The sequence below is a fragment of the Myotis daubentonii genome, chromosome 3 (genome assembly GCF_963259705.1).
Source record: "Myotis daubentonii chromosome 3, mMyoDau2.1, whole genome shotgun sequence".
Lineage (NCBI taxonomy): Eukaryota > Metazoa > Chordata > Mammalia > Chiroptera > Vespertilionidae > Myotis > Myotis daubentonii.
The window spans coordinates 218,602,113-218,623,185 of NC_081842.1; the positions used below are offsets into that span (position 1 = coordinate 218,602,113).

The 21,073-nt window shown below is 65.8% G+C and overlaps 1 protein-coding gene across 6 annotated transcripts in view; it reads right to left on the bottom strand.

Moving 5' to 3' along the window:
* Positions 1-21,073, bottom strand: part of PRDM16 (PR/SET domain 16) — a 275,561-nt gene that overhangs the window by 134,969 nt on the left and 119,519 nt on the right. For 4 of the 6 annotated variants that reach the window (XM_059691515.1, XM_059691513.1, XM_059691512.1 and 1 more), the window contains one exon: positions 7,983-8,033. The exons of the other annotated variants lie outside the window; for them this stretch is intronic. In XM_059691515.1, the coding sequence (XP_059547498.1) occupies positions 7,983-8,030 (48 nt within the window). In that variant the 5' untranslated portion in view covers positions 8,031-8,033. The remainder of the gene's footprint in view (positions 1-7,982; positions 8,034-21,073) is intronic. 6 annotated transcript variants of the gene reach the window in all.

The window sequence follows — 21,073 nt, forward strand, 5'->3', positions numbered from 1 at the left end:
TGGCCAAGTGCACCTCAGAGCGGCGGGGGAGAAGCTGGGTGCAGGGGCGGGGCAGGTGCCTGTCCACAGGAGGCAGCAGGTGGCCATTGGATGGGACAGGGAGGACCTGCCTTCCCCGAGGGCACTGAGGCCTCCGAGGCCCAGAGGCGGCCCCGCTGGGAGGACGAGGCCCCGCGCCCCAGGAACAGGAGGGAGGGTCCCAGCTCCAGCGGGGCCCGGGGCCGAGAGGAGGGACCCAGGCTCCGCTCCTGTCTCAGGGCAGGGCCTGCCCAGCGCCTACCGGGAAGCCAGCCCGGGGCTGCCAGTGGGGGGCAGCGGCACAGCCTGGCCCCCCAACACCTTCGGGGAAACACCGTCCGCGGCACAAGGCGGCCTCCAGAGCCGATGCTTCCTGCGCCCGCCACCGAGAGAGCAGCGGAGAGGCACCGCTCGCGCCGCCGCCTTTTCCCGGAGACGGACCCGCCGCCAGCACAGACGTGTCGATCCAGAAGCGGGACGGCCACGACCACGCTGGTGAGTGCGGGGTTGCTCCCGGGGGAGGGGCTGCGCTGGAGGGGGAGGCCCCACGGCCAGCCGCTGTCTCAGCCGAGGTGCTTGTCTGCGTCTAACGCAGGAGACGCAGCCGAGCCCAGGGCTGATGTATTTTCCCTCCTAAGAGTGCGGCGCAATTTAATTAACTCACTTTGCCCCCCCCCGCCCCCCCGAAGATGGCAGAGTTTATTGACACCACCATCTGGCTCCTGTAGGCGGTGATCAGATAATAAATCTGGGTCATTAGCTGCTGCCTGGGAGAGGCGTCCTGCCCAGCCCCCTCCTGCCAGCCAGGCGGGCCGGGCGGGCACCTGCGCTGTGAACTCTGACCAACGGCAGGTGCCACGCCACCAGGAGCAGACAGGTGCCCCAAGGAGACCTGACACCCTCGCAGGCCGGCGAGCACCCAGGGCCGCACAGGCCCCCTGGGCCCCCTGCCAGCACGCAGCCGCACCCCAGCGCCCAGGCTGTGCCGCTCGCTCTCGGCTCCCCCGCTCCATGCCCGGCCACGCGCTGCGGGAGCTGCGGGGGCTCCCTGGCCGCAGAGAAGAGCAACCCGGCAGCCGTCCCGTTCAGCGGAGGGCGCCGTGCAGGGCAGAGCCGGGCTGGGAGGGCGCTGGGGCTGGGAGTCGAGGGCCCCGCCGGCCTCCCCGGAAATGAGGTCTTTGTTCACCTTCGGGTTCGTGCACACGTTCAAGTTCCGAGTCTGTCCTCCGAGATGGGGTTTCCCTGCGGCTGAGGTTCAGTTTGGGCGGAAAGTCTCAGCGGGTGGGGGAAGGGCCTGCCCACCGAGAGGGCCCCCCACACCTGTTCTCACACCCGGGCGCTGCTGTGGGCCCCCGGGTCCTCCCCGTGCTCCTCCTCCAGGCCTGATGCCGCCCGATGCCTTTCAGAAGCTCTCACAGGGAGCTCAGGCCACGAGAAATCCCGGCCACCGCGTCCCCAAAAGGGGAAAATCAAACTCTCGTCCCCCAGGTGTGGTGCTCAGCTGCACCCCACACCTGCGCTGAGCCCTGCACGGGGGGTGGGGGGGCCCTCAGGCAGGCCTGCCCAGCAGGTAATGAATCACCGACGGGAACGGATCACCTGCCGCTCGCTCTCCAGCCTAATCTGGCGGGTGAAGCTGCTTTCAGGGACCTTTCGGTGGGGGTGGGGGTGGGGGCAACACGCAGAAGGCCGCCTTGATAATGTCGTCGCCCCGCGCGGAGCTGCCGGAACTGCCGGCCACACTTGGGCCCATTAATCACCCTTATCTGCTCAGGGAGGCCCCGCGCCGCCCGGGCAAGTTCAGGTGCTCAGAGGGGGCGGCAGGTCAGAGTCCGTCCAGGGGCCGATCTCCTGTCTCAGCCGCTGGGGCCACCGAAGTCCCGCCCCCGCGGTGGCGGGAAGGCCGGCGGGCGGAGGCGGCGGCCCACTTCCCGACTTTCTGCGTCTTGGCCCCATTACACCTCGCGGCTCTGCAGCCTTTGATTCAGCAAAATCAAGGATGCAAACTTCTTAGGAGTACTTAGTTTCCATGGCAACCGAAGCTGACCTCAACATTATTGTTCTCAAGAGGGGACTGACTTTCCTATATGTTCATGCACTGAATTAATGGACTCCCGGCTCTTTTATCAGCAGCCCCCGAACAAAGGGCTTTCAGCCACTGTCCAGCCTTTTGTCCCGGGCTTACCGCGACGAGGCCGGCCTATTCAGCCCCAGATTATCAAAACCAACTCGGGGCTGTCTCCGTGGCAGCTAAACACACTTTGATTTCATAAAGACATAACCGATCCCGCATGCAAATTCATAATTGCGATCGCGGGGTTCCCGGGCCCGGGCTCGGGGTGCCTTCTCGGTCATAAAGCTCACGTGGGTGGCCCGCGCTGGAGAGACGCGCTGCCGGCCGGGGCGCCGAGGCCGAGGCAGGCGTTCCCGACGCGCAGCCCGCGGCACAGGCGACGCAGAGCACCCGACGCCCGCCCGGGCTCGCTGCAGGCCCGGCCAGAACAGCCCAGCCCGGCGCGCACGCGGCGCTGCGTTCTGAGGGTGCCGTGCCTGTGGTCTCTCCATTTCTCGGTCCAGCCACCTCCCTCCCCTTCCTCCCTCCCCCTCCAGCCACCTGGAAAATAGCTCTGCTTCCTCAGGGAAAACAATGCAAAAGAAATAAACCGCACAACACGGCGACGCGCACAAATGCTTGGCTATGCGGTGCTGTGCAGAGCGGAGCCTAAACAGCCCGGGAGCCAAGACCACCCCGCAGGGCACGCAGTCAGGCCACAGTGCACCCAGTCAGGCGCAGGAGGCTCAGCCCTCGGTCTGTGGCCTTTTCTAGGACCTGCCGGACAAAGACACTTCACAGGTGCCTGCCTGTCTCCACGACCTCCGTCCAGGGCTCACGCAGCTCGGCTCCCCTTCCTGGCTCCCATGTCACCCTTCATCAGCCGCCCCCCGCCCCCCTACGCCCTCACGGAGGGACACGGGAGACCTTCCGGCTGCCCGTCACCGGAGGCATTTGGCCCGGGTCAGGCGACGGAAAAAACGTCCGCACACAAGAGCCCAGTGGGACAGGCCACGGTCCTAACATCCAAATAATCATTTCACAAATTATCATAATTATCCATCCATCACCCTGTTTGGACAATGCCGGCGGGGCTATCGGATGACTTTTATGACCTGTAGCATTTTGCACGTAATAACAGGAGAGATTTATGGACCCATCACGCCCCTCTTCCCGCGGTAGGACTTCATTAGCTCGATTTGTTTTTGTCTTTCCTTCTCGGCCCCGGCCTCGCCGGCCTCCCCCGAGCGCTGGCTGGGGCGGCCACGTCGGTTCCCCTCCCAGCCCTGCTCCTGCGAATTCCCGATTTATTTATTGGGGGGTGGGGGTGGGGGGGGCTGGTGGAGGAGAAGGAGAGAATTTTTTTTTTTTTTTTAATGACCACTTTCCTTTGTGTGTTTGCTCCGGGCTGTTCTGTATTAACACGTCCGTCCTTCCTTTCCAGACGGCCCAGCAAACACGACAAAGTGGCACAAGGCGGAGGCGACCGGGGCCGTGTCCCCGTTCATATCGTCAGAGAGATTGAATCAAAATTCCTTTCGCTGATACCATCTCCCCGGGCGGACTACACTCTGGTTCGGGGATAAATCCCAGCCCTCGGAAAGTAAAGAATACATTTAAGCCTTTTGCCAAATGTCTATCCTATTGGATTTTGATAAGACGGCCATTGAGCCTTAACAATGTCTTCCATCCATTTCCAGCGGGCCCTTAACACGGCTCTTTATTCGTCCCCAAAGCCTCTTCGCCCGGCCTTTTTATTACCGGCTCCGGCGGGCTCTCCAGGGAGCGGGCGACCTGAGTGATGGATGGACCACTGGTTAGATTATCTCCCGCAGATGTTTGCTCTCCCGGAGCCGCGGGCTTTCCCGCTAAGTAAACAGACTAAATAGAGTCGTTGGCGGGGGCAGTCCCAGAGGCCCCGGCCTGGAAGCTAGAAAAGGCAGCGCAGCCGGACCTGAGGCCAAAGCGACTTTAGGGGAAGCGTGAGGGCCTGGCGCCCTGGCGAGGGCACAGGGACAGGGTGGGCACAGGTCTGAGCCTCCAGGCTGCTGGGGCTGCAGAGGGACATGGGGACAGTGGAGTGTGTGGGGGGGGTGGGTACAGAGGAGGATGCACGAGTGGGGAGACAAGGGATGGAGAGGGATGAGTCCGGTGACGAGGGGCTGGGGGTTGCAGGGGACACGGGGGGGGGGGGGGGGGGCGGGGTACTCAGGGGTGGGATGCCCAGGTCAGCCAGGAGGTGGCTCCGCCCCTCTGGAGGCGGGGCCAAGCCTGGCACTGCTCACAAGCTGCTGTGTCTGTCACTCCAAGGGGAGCCCCGCCCTGCGGTGCAGACCCCGCTGCATCCGGCCTTGGAATCCCGGGGCCACTGGGGTGTGGACGCCGCCCCCCGCCCTGGGCCCGGGCTGTTTTGCCAGTAAACTGAGCAAACGGGTTCCTCAGCCCCTCCAGCCACCAGGCTCCCTGAACCTGAGGATTTATTACAGCGACTTCCCCACAAAAGGCCTCATTTTCTGCAGCTCCTGGACTCGCCGCTGCTTGAAGGCATGGCCGTTCGTCACTGTTCACCGCACCGAGGACGGGCAGGGAGACGGCCTTCCTCAGGTTGGACCGGAGGAAGCTCGGAGAGGTCAACGGGCCAACCCCGGACACACCCTCCCCCGCCCCCCAGGGCTGCCCATCCTTTTGTCAAGACTCCCAGACCCGTCTTCTGGGGAGGAGAGGCCCTGCTCCGCCAGACACAGAAATCCCCAACCACAGAGCCCGCAGGTGGGAGCCTAAGTCCGTCGCCACGGAATCCACCCGCCACGCGCTCAGCAGCCCGCCAGCAGGTAGTTAGAGACGTCGCAGCGCGCACACCTCCATCACTGTGAGTGACATCCGCTCGCCAGTGCGGCCTTCTGTTTGGCAAGGAGGCGGAATGAAGGCTGCATTGCCTGTCTCTTTGGTCCCGTGGATAAACCCTTTGCCTGTACTCACCTCTCTCTCATGCCACCCCCTCTCTCCCTCCAGAAAAGTGGGGACACAGCCTGACGGGCCCCCAGCGGAGCACCATCCTTAGGTTGCCAGCAGCTCACCCTGTGACCTCGGCCGCCCGTCTCGTCACACCCCACATGCCAATAACATCTAAGTTTAGTGGGAGGAAGGGGCGATTCTGGGGTTCAGGGGACAGCGGGGCTGGAGAGAGCAGCAGGAGGAGGTGGGCCTGTCCCCAAGTAGCCGGCAGCCACGGTGCCCTGCACTCCGGGGCCCGACACCGGCTCCCTGAAGCTCGGGCAGCCGTGGGCTCTGGTCTGCTCGGAATCTATGGGGAGAGGGACCCCTGTGCCCTCAGACGGGCTCCCAGCATCCGTGGGAAAGCCCACGGGCAGCTGGGACGTTGGAACAGGGCCTGGCCAGCGGGCACCTGGCCCCCAGCCGTGCGCAGCGCTCGGGAAAGCCCTGGGCCGCGTCGGCCAGCGCCAGACGGGCTGCCACTCACAGAGGCGGCCGCAGGAGGACAGAGGAGGTGCTGACCTCGTCCTCCTGTCAGCCAGTGTCCAGCACCTGCCCCTCACCACCCGGGACCCTAGACTTGACCTCTGGCCTACTGCCTTGACCCTTGCGCCCAGCCTGGGTGACAGACTGCCCTTCCCACCATAAAGGCATCACCTCTGACCCCCGCCAGCCCGCCCCCTGTCAGCAGCAGGCCAGCCAGGGCGGGACGGGCAGGTCCCGCGTTCTGGGGGGAAATGAAGATTTCACATTCGCTCTAGAAGTGGAGGCTGGAGGCAGCTGCAGGTCTATCCTGGGGGTGAGGGCACCGTGGTTCCCGCATCCTGGGGGCGGGGGAGACCTGCTCGTGCCGCCACGACCTCAGATTCCTCATGAAAATACAAACTCGCTCCAGCGGCAGGACAGGGGAGGGAGCGCGTACCCCGACGACAGCGGCCTCGGGCGCCCGGGCAGTGGGGCTGGGAGTGGACACTTGTCCCAGAATCGGCTCAGAGAGGTTCCCACGGGGCAAGAACAAGGTCAAAGGTCACCTGCCAGAAGCCCCATAGGAGGAACCCCGAGCAGGAAGTGTCTCCCAGGGCAACGGCTCCTCCACATCAGTGTCTCTGGGGTTGAACATGGTGAGAAGGGTGGTCCCGCCCCTCATACATAGTCGGCCCCGCCCCTCATACATAGTCCCGCCCCTCATAGTCAGCCCCGCCCCTCATACATAGTCAGCCCCCCCATACATAGTCAGCCCCGCCCCTCATACATAGTCAGCCCCGCCCCTCATACATAGTCAGCCCCGCCCCTCATACATAGTCCTGCCCCTCATACATAGTCGGCCCCACCCCTCATACATAGTCCCGCCCCTCATAGTCAGCCCCGCCCCTCATACATAGTCCCGCCCCTCATAGTCAGCCCCACCCCTCATACATAGTCAGCCCCGCCCCTCATACATAGTCAGCCCCGCCCCTCATACATAGTCCCGCCCCTCATAGTCAGTCCCGCCCCTCATACATAGTCGGCCCCGCCCCTCATACATAGTCCCGCCCCAGTCAGTCCCGCCCCTCATACATAGTCAGCCCCGCCCCTCATACATAGTCAGCCCCGCCCCTCATAGTCAGTCCCGCCCCTCATACATAGTCCCGCCCCTCATAGTCAGTCCCGCCCCAGTCAGTCCCACCCCTCATACATAGTCGGCCCAGCCCCTCTTACATAGTCAGCCCCGCCCCTCATAGTCAGTCCCGCCCCTCATACATAGTCCCGCCCCTCATAGTCAGTCCCGCCCCCAGTCAGTCCCACCCCTCATACATAGTCAGTCCCGCCCCTCATACATAGTCCCGCCCCCATAGTCAGCCCCGCCCCTCACGTGTAGGTCTGCCCAGAGCCCCTCCCATGCGGACTTTGTGGGATGTCCCAGCTCCATCCACCCACCAGGTGCACAGAGAACCGGGACAGTTTGGCCGAACTTTTCATGTCGGGAGTGAGGGCGGGAGGGGCCTGGCCGGACGTGAAAGCTCAGCTCTGAGCCTGGCGGATGTGAGCACACGCTCCGTGACTCTGACCCTGAGACAGAGCGTGCTGGCTCATCACTCCCGGGCCGGGAGGCGCCCCTGACACTGTCGGGGTGCACGCAGCACGGGCCGCCCGCCGCTCTGCCTGGGGGCTTCGCCGCAAAGATGCCGAAGGAGAGCAGGTCCGTCTACTGAAGACGCGGTCCCGGCCCAGCTGCCACAGGGAGTGTGGCCTCTGTGTGTATCATGGTGTGCACTGTGCATGTGTGTGCGTGTGTGTCATGTGCACCGTGCGTGCTCAGGCAAGGCCCACTGGCTAGAGGCTGAGCTGCCTGATGACCGGCGGGCCACGGGGTTGGGAGGCGATGTGAGGGTGTGGGCCCCTCCGCCGCCGGGCAGCGGGCAGCGGCAGCCGCAGGCAGGGACCTGCCCGTGTGTCCTCTCCTCGCCGGTTCACTCTCGCGACCTCTTAGTGCTCATGCTTGTCCCGCATTCGCCCGTCATGCACAGAGCACGGGCGATGGCCGCGCTGACACCTCGCGCCTGCCGGGCGGGCGGCGTGTTCACCGCCACGAGGAGCCCTTTGGGAGGCTGCGTGCACGAGGCACAGGCCGGCGGCCGCAGCCACCTGGGTCCCTTCCCCCTCGCTCTCGAGGGACAACCCAGGGGCGACAGTGAGAAACACCTGCGTGTTCTTAGCGTCAGCATTGCCTGGCCGCCGTGTGCCCGCAGGTCGGGACCTGCCCGCCCTCAGCTCAGCTAACACGATGAAGGCAGCCCGTCCTAATGACAGGGACGCCCCCATCTGTGCCCGGGAAGCCCACGGACATGACACGCAGGACGGTCCACGACGCCCGCCCGCACACCGGCCCATTTAGGATGCCCACGACGCAGGCCCGGAGGCGGAGCAGCTCTCCTACCTTTTGGACGCAGCCCTCCTGCGGCGACACCTCCGCCTCGGTCAGCATTTGCTGCAAAACAACGTGGAAAGGGGGTGAGTTCAGGGCTCTGCGGCTCCCAGGCTCCGTGGCCGCGCATCAAGCGGGGCCGGTTGCGTGTTCTCTGGAATACGAGCGTGCGGCCCGACGGCTTCTCCCAACGTGAAGGGCAGCGCCCTGTGGAGAGCGGGCTCCTCCCTTCTCCCCAGTGTGTTCAGACGGTAAGGAGCCCCCGGGATGTCACCTCCCTGAAGGCAGTGGGTCCCACAGGGACGCAGCCACCCGTGTCGCTCACCCTGGTCCCTGAGACACGGGGTGGAGACCTGCACGCGTTACTAGAGCCAGCTTGGCGGGAACACGGAGGTGCTTGGAGCCGTGTCATGGGCCCTCCTTGCTCTCTTTGAGCTCCGCCAGCAACGTGGGCCTGTGTGTGGGGGTGACTGTGCCGCCGGGAGCACCTGGAGGGGGACAGGCGGGTCCTGTGGCCACACAGACACCGGCCTGGGACGGCGAGGGGGAAAGGCCAGCCACGCTGGGTTTCCTCGCAGCCTGGACTTGGCGCTGTCCCGGCTGGGCTGGGCCAGCTGTCGCCTGTCGCCTGGCAGGCGTCTCCTGAAAACCACCAGGTTCCACCCCAGAGGGCAGCGTTTCGGGGACGGTCCCAGGCGCTTTCTAGGCTAGGCACACAGACAGCTCAGCGACACGGTGAGGTTTTCCCTTCTGGAGCCAAGTACCGCGGACGCACGGAAACTGGACCGTCACTTCCCGAGGACGGCAAACCGGGGCTGAGACGGACATTTGAGAAACGGGGTCCATCCAGGGATGTTACTCCCTCCCCTGGAAATGACGCTGCTGCCTTTGCAAGGTCCGAGCGCGGAGCAGGGCGCCTGCCAACACCCACCAGCACCCTTCAGCGCCCGCCAACACCCACCAGCGCCTGCCAGGGCCCTCCAGTGCCCGCCAGTGCCCACGTGGGCAGGTGTGAGGACCGGAAGCTGCGGTCCAAAACACGGGCGCATTTTCCCGGGCTCAGCTGTAATAACACGAAGTCATATTTGTAAAATGTTGAGAATTCTAACCAATTGGGGAGTTTATGTTTCTTTTAATAGATTCTGAAGTTGTGGTTTGGAAGGTGACTCCAGCGAATAAAGGGAAGAGGGAGGAGGGTGGGCAGTGCAGAGGGAGGCCGGACGGTCCCCGGCGCAGCTGCGGAGACCGGGGTGCGGGGCCCTGTCCCTGCCACGCTGGCGCTGGATGGGCCGTGGAGATGGGCCCGAGGCTGGAGCCGAGGTCAGCAGCGGGCGGCCGGCCATCCTGCCTTCGTCTGCCTGGTTTCCACTCCACATCCCCGGGGCTGACACCAGCCCCGGCCCCCAGCCGCTCCTCGGCCGCTGCTCCTGGCTCGAGGGGTCTCTCTGGGTCCCCAAGAAGTCAGTGCCACCCACACAGGTGACACTGTGAACCTGCTCCTAGCCTCTGGCCAGCACCGCCTTCCTCACCCTCACAGCTCGCCCCTCGCCCCCCGCACCCCGCACCGCCCTGGAGCCCGACTGGGAGCTGGATGGCCCAGTGGCTGAGCGGGGTTCGCTGGCCTCTGGTTGGGCCCCGCCAGGAGGCCCCTCCTCTTCCGGTGGGAGGAAAGCTCATTGGAGCGTCCAGGCCAGAGCCCACGTACAGGCCATGGTCCCTGCATATCCCCATCCTCCCTGGAGGTCGTCAGCACTGCATCCCCGGACCCCAGCCCGCTGGTCCCCAGCACAGGCCTCACTGGGCCCTGACGGGCAGCCGCCCTCTAGGGGAGCGCCCGCTTCCTGCCATGGTTCCGCTGGGGCTCCACGCTGACTCCGGTGGCCGTGGCCTTCCCCTCCCCCTCCCCGTGGCCCGTTCATGGAGAGGGCAGTTGTGATAACTGAGCAGGTTTGAGGTTTGCAGGCCAGTCATGTCCGTCGGCCTGCCTGTAGCATAGGGGGAAGAGGGCTTATGGCATGGCCGGAGGGATGGGGGACCAGGGGAAACCAGGGGGGACATGGGGGACATGGGGGACCAGGCAGGACCGGGGGGGACATGGGGGACCAGGTGAGGCCAGATGGACCGGGGGACCAGGCAGGGCCAGGGGGGACCAGGCAGGACTGGGGGGGACATGGGGGACCAGGCGGGGCCAGGAGCTCCCGGGCTGTCCTCACTGCTCCTCTGAGCCGGGCCCCGGCTCCCTCAGGCCGTGGGCGTGGATGTGGGCAGTGTGTCTGCCTGAAGCGCCTCTACAGGGAGGACCAGGTGGCCGGGAAGCCCCCCCAATCTCGTGATGAGGGAGAGGCAGGCGTGAGGCCCCAGTGCCCAGTGCTCTCCCAAGAGGAAGCTGCACAGTGACCTTGACGTGTCCCTGTTCCGGAAGCTTCTCTCGCCTCCCTCTTCCCAGGCGCCTTGGCAGGTATGCTTCTCGCCGCCTCTGCTCTTCACCCAGCGCTGACCTCGGTGGACACGGCCGGACGCGCCCCCTGGAGCCCGCGAGCCCGCCTCCCCCCGGGGCTGCGCGTCGCTGAAACGCCTCTTTATTCTGTGGCCGAGCCCTCGCAAGCCTCGGGGCCGGCGGGCACTGGCAGAGGCTGCGGCTGCTCTCAGCCCGTCCCGGCCCCGGCACAAGCATTAGGTGTGTTTTGATTTAGCATTTTCGCCAAAAGAGCGAGGTTTGACCTCCGGCATTTCGCTTCTCTCGCGGTCTCGGTGCCAGGACTGAACTAAGTGGAGTTGGGCAAAATGTCCTTCCTGACCCTTAAAAATAAACACCCTCTGTTCTCCAAAGAGCCCGCGAGCGCAGACACAGCCGTCTCGCGCGCTCACGGCTCTGGGCGCTGGCGTGCGCCCCGGGCTGGGCTTTCTGCTCGTGTCACAAATGGATCCCAGAAGGTTCTCTCTGCCAGGAGCCGGTCCATCTTGCTGTTTCAAGGGACCTGGCATATATGGCATACGGTTCTTGATATGTTTGCTCCCCTTCTTGGCGCTGTGTTTTAACCAAGGTCACCTCTCTGAGAAAGGTTGTTTCCCCAGGTAGGGATTTTCCCCTGAAGTTAGGGAGGGAATGAAACCCCTCAACTAAGTGCCAGGCGGGTAATTAATCACTTCAACTACGAACAATCATGCTTAAGCTACATAATCTTTACTCCCTGGAATGGAGATAAGAAACGCCCTAACCTTTGGAATAGAGATTGATAGGATTGAATCAACTGGTATAAATACAGATGTAACAATACAACAGGACACAGAACCTAGACACAGAACCTAGACACAGAACCTAGACACAGAACCTAGACACAGAACCTAGAGACAGAACCTGGCTACAGAACCTGGATGGAACATGGCAAGAGAACCTGACTAGAACCTGGTGACTGAACCTGGCTGGAGAACCTAGCCAGAACCTGGCTGAAGAACCTGGCTACAGAATCTGGCGACCGAACCTGGCTGGAGAACCTAGCAAGAGAACATGGACACAGAACCTGGCTGGAGAACCTGGAGAACCTAGCAAGAGAACATGGACACAGAACCTGGCTGGAGATCCTAACCAGAACTTCGCTGGAGATCCTGATCAGAACTTCACTGGAGATCCTGACCAGAACTTGGCTAGAGATCCTGGCTAGGCTGCTGATCAACTGAACGCTGCCTCTGTGTCATTCCTTCTTCGCTGACTCCGTCCACACCTTTGGGGACCCCTGGACCCCCTGGGGTTGGACCCCAGCATCTCTCCTCCCAGAACCTGTTATTACGGAATCTGCAGGCATCGCCGTGGGAGGAGCCCGCCGGGCCGGCCTCTCAGCTTCCTAACCAGACAGAAGTGGGTGAACCCCCACCCCACCCCCAGTCTGTCCGATGGCCCCAAAATCACCAAACGGCCGCGGTCACTGACCTCTTGCCCTTGGCCTTGGAGCCCAGACCTCTTTCTAACCTGTGTCCCCCTTGTCCACTGCTGACATCACTCCCATGCCCAGAGCTGGGAATCAGGGCCTCCAAGTGGCTGACCGCTGGCCATGGTCGGGGGTGAGTGCTGTCTAGGGGGGTCCTCGGGGGGTCAGGAGAGGACGGCCGGGTCCCCGGGGCGGATGGAGAGCCCCTCCCCCTGCCGTCTCTGAGCCTCACTCTGCTGACTCGGGGGGGGCCCGGGGGCCATGGGGGCTCAGGGGCTGCTGGAGACACAGCCTGAGCGGAGGGGACAGGATGGGCCGGTGGGCAGCTGCCCTGGACCCCACGTGGCCTGCCCTCCGAGGACGGGGTCACGCCCTGAGCAACGCCTGCAAATGGGCCTCAGGAGCTGATGATCTGAACTCCGGCGGCTTCAGGCTCCTCTCGGCCTCGACAAAACATGTCCACAGCCCACATGTGCACACAGCTCCACACATGCACACAGCCCACACATGTCCACAGCCCACGCGTGCACACAGCCCCACATGTGCACACAGCCCACACATGTCCACAGCCCACACGTGCACACAGCCCCACATGTGCACACAGCCCACACATGTCCACAGCCCACGCGTTCACACAGCCCCACATGTGCACACAGCCCCACACATGTCCACAGCCCACGCGTGCACACAGCCCACATGTGCACACAGCCCACACATGCACACAGCCCACACATGTCCACAGCCCACGTGTGCACACAGCCCCACATATGCACACAGCCCCATGGGTGCACACAGCCCCACGCGTGCACACAGCCCCACATGTGCACACAGCCCCACTTGCGTATCCTCCCTTCCTGGAGTCTTTACAGAACAATCCTCATCCTTCATTTTGGGTCCAAACCAGAGTCCGACCATGACTGCCCCTGGCACTGGTGTAAATGCTGCACTTCCATTGTGAAGGCAGCGGTCGCCATGGTGACGTGATGATGACACGGGGCCAGGGGGCACTGTCGGGGCCACGAGGCGGGGCCTGTCCCGGGCACCTCGCAGGTGGCTGTCTCTCCTCAGGACAACCCATCAGGGCAGGAGCTGCCCTGACCCCGCCTCACAGACAGGAGACAGGCTGGGGCGTCGGGGCCACGGGGCAAAGGTCAAGGAGCTGCCAAGTGGAAAAACCCAAGTTCAAATCCAGGCCCCGCACGCCGGGCTTCTGCTCTGGGGGCACCCGGGGCCCTTGGGTGTGTCGCGGAAACAAGCCGCACGGCGCCCCTTCCGACCGGCTCCCCGCCCGGGCTGCGCCCTGAGCTCGCGCCCAGCTGGGCGCCTTCCCGCTGGCCGCCGCGGGCACGGGAACCCCGAAGGGCTTCAGTCACCCCGGCCGCTGGCTGCGCGGCAAAGGCTCCCTGGTGTTGACACAAACGCTTGGGCTCTGGGCGGGGCGGCGAGATTTGTTTATTTTCCGCATTAAAAACCCGCTTGGCCGCGCGGAGCTGCAGAAGTGATTTTTTTCAAGAGGCGCCTGGGACACTGTTTTTAGCTTTTCTGCCTAAACAGATCCTCAGCCTTTCAAGTGAGCCTGCCCGTGAATGGAGGCTCTCTCCTCACCCGAAGGAAAATATTTACACAGCCCAGCGCGGCCCGAGAAGGGCCAGCTCCGGAGGGGACGGGCCTCCCGCGCGGACGGGCTCCCCGCTGTTTACATTCCCAGCCAGCCTCTCCCCGCCGCCGCCTGCCTCCTGCCCCACGTGTTCCCCAGCCTCCCGCCCGGACCCTGGAGCCAGGGGCAGGCACCCCGAGTCCTCCCCGGGAGCCCACGCCGCTGTCCCACCCGAGGACACAGCCCCGGGCGGGTGACAGACGGGGACGCCCGGGCTCGCGGCTGGGGGACCCGCCAGGAGCTGTGCTGGAGGCTCCCGCCCACTTCCCGCTGCGTCGCCCCACCCAGCCCCCCTGCTGGAGCGGGACCTGACGGCTCCCCAGGCCGCAGGAGCCGCGGGGGGCAGACCATTGTTTCCTGGCCAGGGAGGCCCTGCTTCGGCCAGAGCCTCTGGGCACGGTGTGCCCGCCGCCAGACGTGCCCAGAACACTCTGTGCACTGGCGGTCTCCGGCCACGCGCACGCACCCTCTGCCTGGACACCCGCCCCCCGCGGCCTCCGGGGCCTGGGCTCCCTGTGGCAGGGGTGCCTGAGGGACTGGAGGAATGGGCTCCCGGCCCCGCCCCCGGTGTCCTCTCCATGGGGGACGGTCCCGGAGGGCAGGGTGGCAGCACCTCACACCCTCGTCTCCACGCAGCCGCTGAGCGCCTGGCGTCTGCACAGCCCGGGGACGCTTGGCAGAAATTTCAAAATTCCCGCAATAGCACTGATGCCAGTGTGTTAGCTACGCGGGGCAGAGGCTATGGAGTGAACCCCTTCAATGCCTTGAGCCCCAAGGAGTGAGGGGGCCCCCGCTGGGTGCTTCTGGGAGCAGGAATCCAGAAGCAGGGTGTGGAGGTGGGGAGGGGACGGTGATGGGGGGAGGGGCGGTGCAAACAGCACCCAGAGGAAGGGCGGGGCCGAGGGGCTGAAAGGCCCCGGGGCTCTGCTGGGCGCCCCTGTGCAGACCAGCCTCCACGGCCTCTGAGGGTGGGTGTGGACATGGTGCTGGCAGGACAGGGCGAGGGGGCAGGGGGCCGGGGAGGAGGGTCTGCAGGGGGCAGGGCTGGGGCTGACCACCTGCCAGGGCTGGGTCGGTGGAAAGGACTCCCACTCTCTGCCCCCCCGCCCCCCCCCCGCCCCCCGGAGGAGAGAGACCAGGTTAGCCCTGGTGGGACGGTCAGACGTCCAGCCTCTGTGCTCGGCCTTCCCAGCTGAGGCTTCGGTCCCTCCCCCCGTCCCCCGCCCCCCCCGCCCCTCCAGACGGCTCCTCCCTATACTGGGCACCCGGCGTCAGCGCCCACCCAAGGCGCTTCCCAGCACCCCTGTCACCCTTTCTGAGGGGGTGGCTGATCCAGCCCGGGCCCCTGGAGCAGGCCAGGCCTCTGGGGCTCAGTGCACAGGCCCTCCCGCTCGTCCCGGCCTCGGCGGGAGCTCGTCCCGGGGGCTCTACCCTGAGCTGCTCGTGGGCACAGGCACGTGCTGGTGCCCAGGCCGCGAGGGCGGGCGGGGGCCTGACCAGGAGCAGGCGGGAGAAGGCCCAGTTCCGCGCTGGGCAGCGGCTGTGCCAGGCTCCCGCCTCCCTGCTCTGCCATGCAGGGTGCTGGGCGCTGAGGCCTGTCCCCAGGCGCCACGTATCCAGTGTCCCACCCCCCGGGGACGGCCCCGGCCCTGCTTCCGGAAGATCGATGGCCCCGGGGGGAGTGGCGTCCATCACAGGAGGGGACGCGGGCACTTCCCATCGATGACGCGTGACGAGCCATGACATTCAGCCCCAGAAAGGGGAGCGCGGGCCTCCAGGGCCTCGGATCGCGGTGGCTGGGGGACCGACGCGCATGCCGGAAACGCGGGGAACGTTCCGCGGGGCCGCCTGTTCCTGGGCCTGGGGCCAGAGCTGCCTTCTGCTCTGGGGTCCGAGAGGAGAAACGCAAAGGGCGGCAGGGACTGTGGGGCTGTGGGCGGCTCGGACCCTGCAGAGGGGTCCCAGGGGGGAGGGCAGGTGCTGCCGGGGCTCAGGCGCCAGGCGGGGCGGAACCACAAGAGGCTCAGAGCTGGGGGCACTGCTGGTGGCCTTGCCCATCTCCCCGCCCTCCTCCGGCCACATGCCCGGCTTCCACACTCCCAGGCCGCGCTCAGCGCCTGCCGCGCCCGAAGAATGAACCGCGAACTGCGAGTCTCCCGCCACGGACGCATCTCCAACACCCCAGAGACCTGGGGGCCCAAGCGCTGCCGGGCCAGGAAGGGGCCACGGGCACAGGTCCCCTGTCTCCAGTGGCCTCTTGGAGACGGGAGGGAGGACGGCCTGAAGGAGCCCTCGCCGGACTTTCCAGACTGTTCTCTCGCATCCCCGCACAGCCTGGCCCGCCGCAGCCCCAGAACACTGCCCGGCCCTCACGAGAGCTGCCGCGCCCAGTGCACCCCCCGGCGTCGGGGCACTGCCCATGGCCCCCTCGCTTGAACCACAGGCAGCACCGGCCCCCGGCCGCACGCCAGACGGGCTCTCACTCTCGTGCAACAACCATGTCCCCCCGGGGCCACGGCGGCCGAGTGTCGCTTCCGAAAGCACCACCGTCCCGCGCACAGACAGCCCACCTGGACGCCGCCCGCGACCCCGCGCAGCCCCGGCGGACTTGGCACCTCGCGGTCTCCCACGGGGACGTACATGGGGGTCGATTATTGGTGCTGTGCACAGATCTGTCTTCTATCCGCAAGCCTTTTTGGTTATAGCAATAACCGGGGTATTGACAGACTCGGACGAATGCCCTGGCCCTGGCCTCTGCTTATTGATCACCTGTTTGTTAAGATGACTTTTAATAATCATAAGTGAACGGGGGCAGATCTCCCAGCCGTGGCCGCTCCCACGTGCACGCGGCCGGGATGCCGCCGGGCAGAGGCCGCGATGGGGCCTCCCGGGCGCCCCCAGGATTCGGGCTCCTCCTGGGCTGTACGTGCCCACCCCGCTCGCTGGGGCTGGGGGTCCCCTTGGATTATCTGGCGGCGGGAGGGTCAGAGATCGCCACCCCAATATCAAAGCAGAAGGAGTCTAACTCGGTTACAAACGGCAGGCAGCTCAGCACCTCGTGGGGACAGGAAGGCGAGGGAACGTGGACACCAATCCCATCATCGGGGTCCCGTGGGCATGACCGGGGGACAGAACGCCGTTCCTGACCAAGTCCCGGCCCATCCGGCCCTCGCCTCTAATGATCCCCCTTCCTCCCCTCAGCAGGGACGCACGCACTCTCCCCCAACCTGCCCACCAGGGAGGCGGAAGCACCCCGATCCCACTCCCGCTAACGACAGCCGGCGTGGGGTTGTCTTGTTAATGCTCACACCACCCTCTGGTGACCCCCTTGCCTGGGAGTGCAGAGCTCAGCGAGGCTGAGCGACTCGCCCAGGTCACGCAGCCCGGAACCCAGAGCCGGGACCCCCACAGGCTGAGCCCGGAGCCATGGGGCGCTGTGGCCGCCGCTACATGTGGAGAAGGGGGGGTGATGAAAGGAGCTGCCTTCTCCCCCGGAATGTTTCCATCTGCGGAGGAGCAGGGCCGGGCCCCCGTGCCCGGGCTCAGGCGCAGCTGCCGTGATAACTCGGGACCACCGTGCGCGGGGCGGCGGGAGGCGGGAGCCGCCAAGGAGACCGCACACTAACGGGACCCAGTGACAGCAACAGCTGTGCCCAGGCATCCCGCTGATCGCCGTGAGAACGGCAGCGTGGGACCGCATGTCCGTGACGCGGCGCTGCCGCCGGGACCCCTGCCGCATCCGCTCTTTGGGGGGCAGGCAGGTGGGCCAGGAGGACCCAGCCATGTGTGGCCGCCTCCTGCTGCCCCGCCGCCCTCCTGTTTCCCTGCAAACCCCAGGCCCTTCTGCATGTCCAGCTGGGGCTCCAGCACCGAGGGGAACAGAGGGAAATCCGCCGGCCTCCCCGGACCAGCAGACCCGGCGAGGGCCGCCTGTGTTGGAAGCCCTGCTGGCTGAGACAGGGTGTCAGCCTGGCCTCCTTCCCTGGGAGCCTTCAGAGGGGGAGGCGAGGCTGCCGGGCGGCACAGGGAACCGGCATCACCGCCAGCTCTGCGCCTGGGCCTGGCAGCACCCCTCAGTCCCGGGCGCCTTGCTGACACGCAGCCCCAGCTCCCCCATCCGGGCAGTGGGCTGCCGGGGCACTGGACACGCCCCCACCCCCACGCTGCCCATGGCCACCCCGGGGAAGAGGAAGACGCACATGACAACGACCCGGCCCATTTCCGACAGGAACTCGAGTCCTGACGCCACTGAGGCCCCGAGAGCCCAGCTCTGGACCCCACTGCTCTCCGGGGCGTCGGGCCCTGCACAGACCTGCTCATCTCCACTCTCTAGTCCTGAGAGCAGAGGGGGCCCCCTCAACCCTCCTCTGGAGTTCCTGCAGCAGCCAGATGTGGCCCGGCCTCGGGGTGCACAGACCCCGGAGGGCAGGACAGAACAGGCTCCTCTGAGCCCCGAGACAGCAGCAGGCAGGTCCCCGGGCGAGGCAGCCCCGACGGGGGAGGGGCCTCTGCGGCTCATCAGCCACGCGTGTGCCGGTCGGTTTAACGTGACCCGGTCACTGTGGGTCTGCGGGACGGGCTGGGGAATATGACCCCCATTAGTGCAGGAGGAAGAGGGCCGGGCCCCTGCAGTGTGTGCGCCGTGGGGGTCCCCCAGCTCAGGTCCGCCCACCGCTCCTCGCTGGTCTGCAGAGTCAACACTCTAGGACGCTGTCCACCCCCCGCGTCGGGCAAAGGTGACCTCGGAGAAACACCCCCCGGACACAGCGGGGCTTCGCAAACGCGCTCCGTGCAGCTGGGAGATGCTGGGCGGCAGCACCAGTATTTGCTCTTTCCTGCCGCGGAGGGGAGAGCTGGGGTCTTCCCGGCTCTGAGCCCCCTAAGGGTCTGTGTGCCCACTCCCTGGGGTTGGGGGGGGCAGATGCCCTACACCAGGGGGGGCAGAGAGAGACAGAAAGAGGGGGGAGACACAGAGAGAGGTGGGGGAGCAGAGAGAGGTGGGGGAGCAGAGAGACACAGAGAGATGAGTGGGGTAGAGAGAGGAGGACGCACCCCGGAGACACCACTCTGCAGAGCTGCGCCCACTGAGGGCGGGCAGGGCAAAGGGTCAGCAACGAGGGCCTGGCTCCAGGGCGTGGGCACTCCCTGTGCTGCAGGCGGGGTCCTGAGCCAGGACACCCCAAGTTCACTAAGGATCAGAGTCACACTCGGACCCGGGCGGCCTCTGCTGGGCTGGGGCTCACGTCAGCCGTAGAGACATAGAGACGAGGGGGACTCAGGGAGGCGCCGAGCGTCTGTCCCTCCTCCCGGCGACCTTGGCTGCGCTGCTTCGCCGGGTCCAATGGTTGTGACTACGGCATATGCGTGCACGTCCCAGATCCCCCTCCTGGGGCTGCAGGTTCGGGAAGCCGCCTTTGCTCCCCGGACGCCACAGCCATGGAGGCACACCCGCCCCGGAGCCCCGTCAGGCCCTGCCCTTCCCTCAGGAGCCTGCGCGATGGGACGGGAGCAGCCTGTTCATTCAACCCGCGGGGCAGCCCAGGCGGCCTCCCACGCCCTTCCCGCCTTGGTCTCCCCAAGTGGAAAGGGTTCACTCGGATGGAGCAGTGAATCCTGGGGCACCGGGGCCACACGTGGAAACGGAGGGCGGGACGAGGAAGAAAGCTGAGGCCGGGGGCGCAGGGCGCAGGGCGGGCGCGTGTCAGGCCGGCGTGGGAGGTGCTGCGCCTGCGCTGCCCAGTGCTGTCCCCACAGCCCGTCTGCTCGGGACACAGCGCCCGGTAGAAACTGTTGGCGGCCAGCTGGGGACTCTGGCCCTGGCCTTTCACCACGCGGGCCCCAGAGCTGGGCCCTAGATCCCAGGTCCGGGGTCCAACGGGGGCCCACGGCTCTGATCTCCTGTTGCCGTTGGCTGTGACGCACGCAGAGACCCCCAGCCCGGCCCGGTCCCCGTGTGCTTGGCTGTCACGGGGTCGCCACCCGGAGCACTTCCACTCGGCGGCTTGTGGCCGAGACACCACAATCTTTTTACCCAATTTTCCAGCTGAGTGGCGGAGGCTTGGGGAGGTCAGGGTCACCGAGTGAGACAGCTAAGCCGGCCTCCGGCAAGGAAGCGGGCTGGCTCCTCGACCCTCATCGCCTCCCCAGCGGCCCCTCCATAAATACTGGAATAACAGGCTCCGCTTTCCTCCCGAGGCTGAGCTCCCCACCTGGCCACCGGGTCGCGTCTGCATGCCAAACCCTCGCAGGTGAGGCGGCCTGAGCACCAGGGTCCCCCCCCCCCCCGCCCCGAGACCTGGAGAGAGGGAGTCTGTGGGCTCCTGCATGGGCCTATGCTGCCAGGGGGCAGCCTGCTATGAAACGTCTGAACCGCCTCTTTCGCACCCAGCGCCGGTGCTGCCTGAACTGGCATTAACGGGTCCAATTAGCAACGACGCCGCATCCGCATCCGTGTCGTGGGCGTGTCGGCGCTCTGCTCTGTCTGGGTCTGAAGGAGAAAAGGCCGCGGCCGTTGACTGGAGCAACGCGTACAATTGAGAGAAGAGATGGGAGGGTCAGCCAGACGCGGACCCGGGCTCCTGGCTGCGGCCCCCAGCCCCCCGCCGGGCAGGGCTTCCCTTGCGTCCGCGCTCTGGCCTGGGCCTGGCAGCGCCGTGGCATCAGGAGGGGAAATATTTACTTTTCTGTGGAGCTGCGAGGCCGGGCAGCGGAGCCGTGTTATGAAACCCGCCCAGCCCAGCTCTGCAGACACCCCGCAGCCCAGCGCGGAGTGCTGATTGCGAGCCTGCTCCTCATCAGGAGCCGGAAGGACTGCTGTGGGGAAGGACGTCTGGGCGGCCGCGGCCGGGCAGCCCTTCTGCTACGTCTCTGGGCGCACAGTCACGTGTTGGGGCCGCGGAGACGAGAGACGGGCTGGATGCTCCAGGTCAGACTCAGCCCGCGCCTCGGAGGCCTGGCCGGGGTCCCGTCGGGGGGGTCGGCCCGGGGTCCGCCAGGCGCCCGTGGGGGTCGTTACGGCCGGGGAACAGGCTGGGCCCGGCACGCTCGGTGGGAGCCCCGAGTTTTATGAGTTTGTAAAACTGCAGAGCGGGTTCGGAGACTCTGAGCAGCTCTCCGCCCCTTCACGGGTCAGCAAACCCGACGAGCTCTTGTTTTAGTGACTTTCACTTGTTTTATTAGGAAGGTCCCCGCCTTCCTCCCGCCTCCTGAGCTACCGGGAGAAGGGGCTGCTGTTTCACCAAAGTGTCCTTGAACCTGTCCACCTGCTCGCTCCGCCCACCCTCCCCAGGGCAGCCGGCCGCAGCGGCCACCGCTGGGATCCCGGCTGCGGTCACCATCGCCCCGCGGCTCAGGGAGAGGAAGGTCACAGTGCAGAACAGGTCCCGGCGAGGTGAGCGTTGCCCTCAGCGTCTCTCACCGTGCTGGGCGCCACTCCTCTGCCCCCTACCCCGGCTCCTCCCGCGGCCCCGCTGTGGGATCACGCATTTCTGGGGGGCAGAGCTGGGTTTCCCGCTCACAAC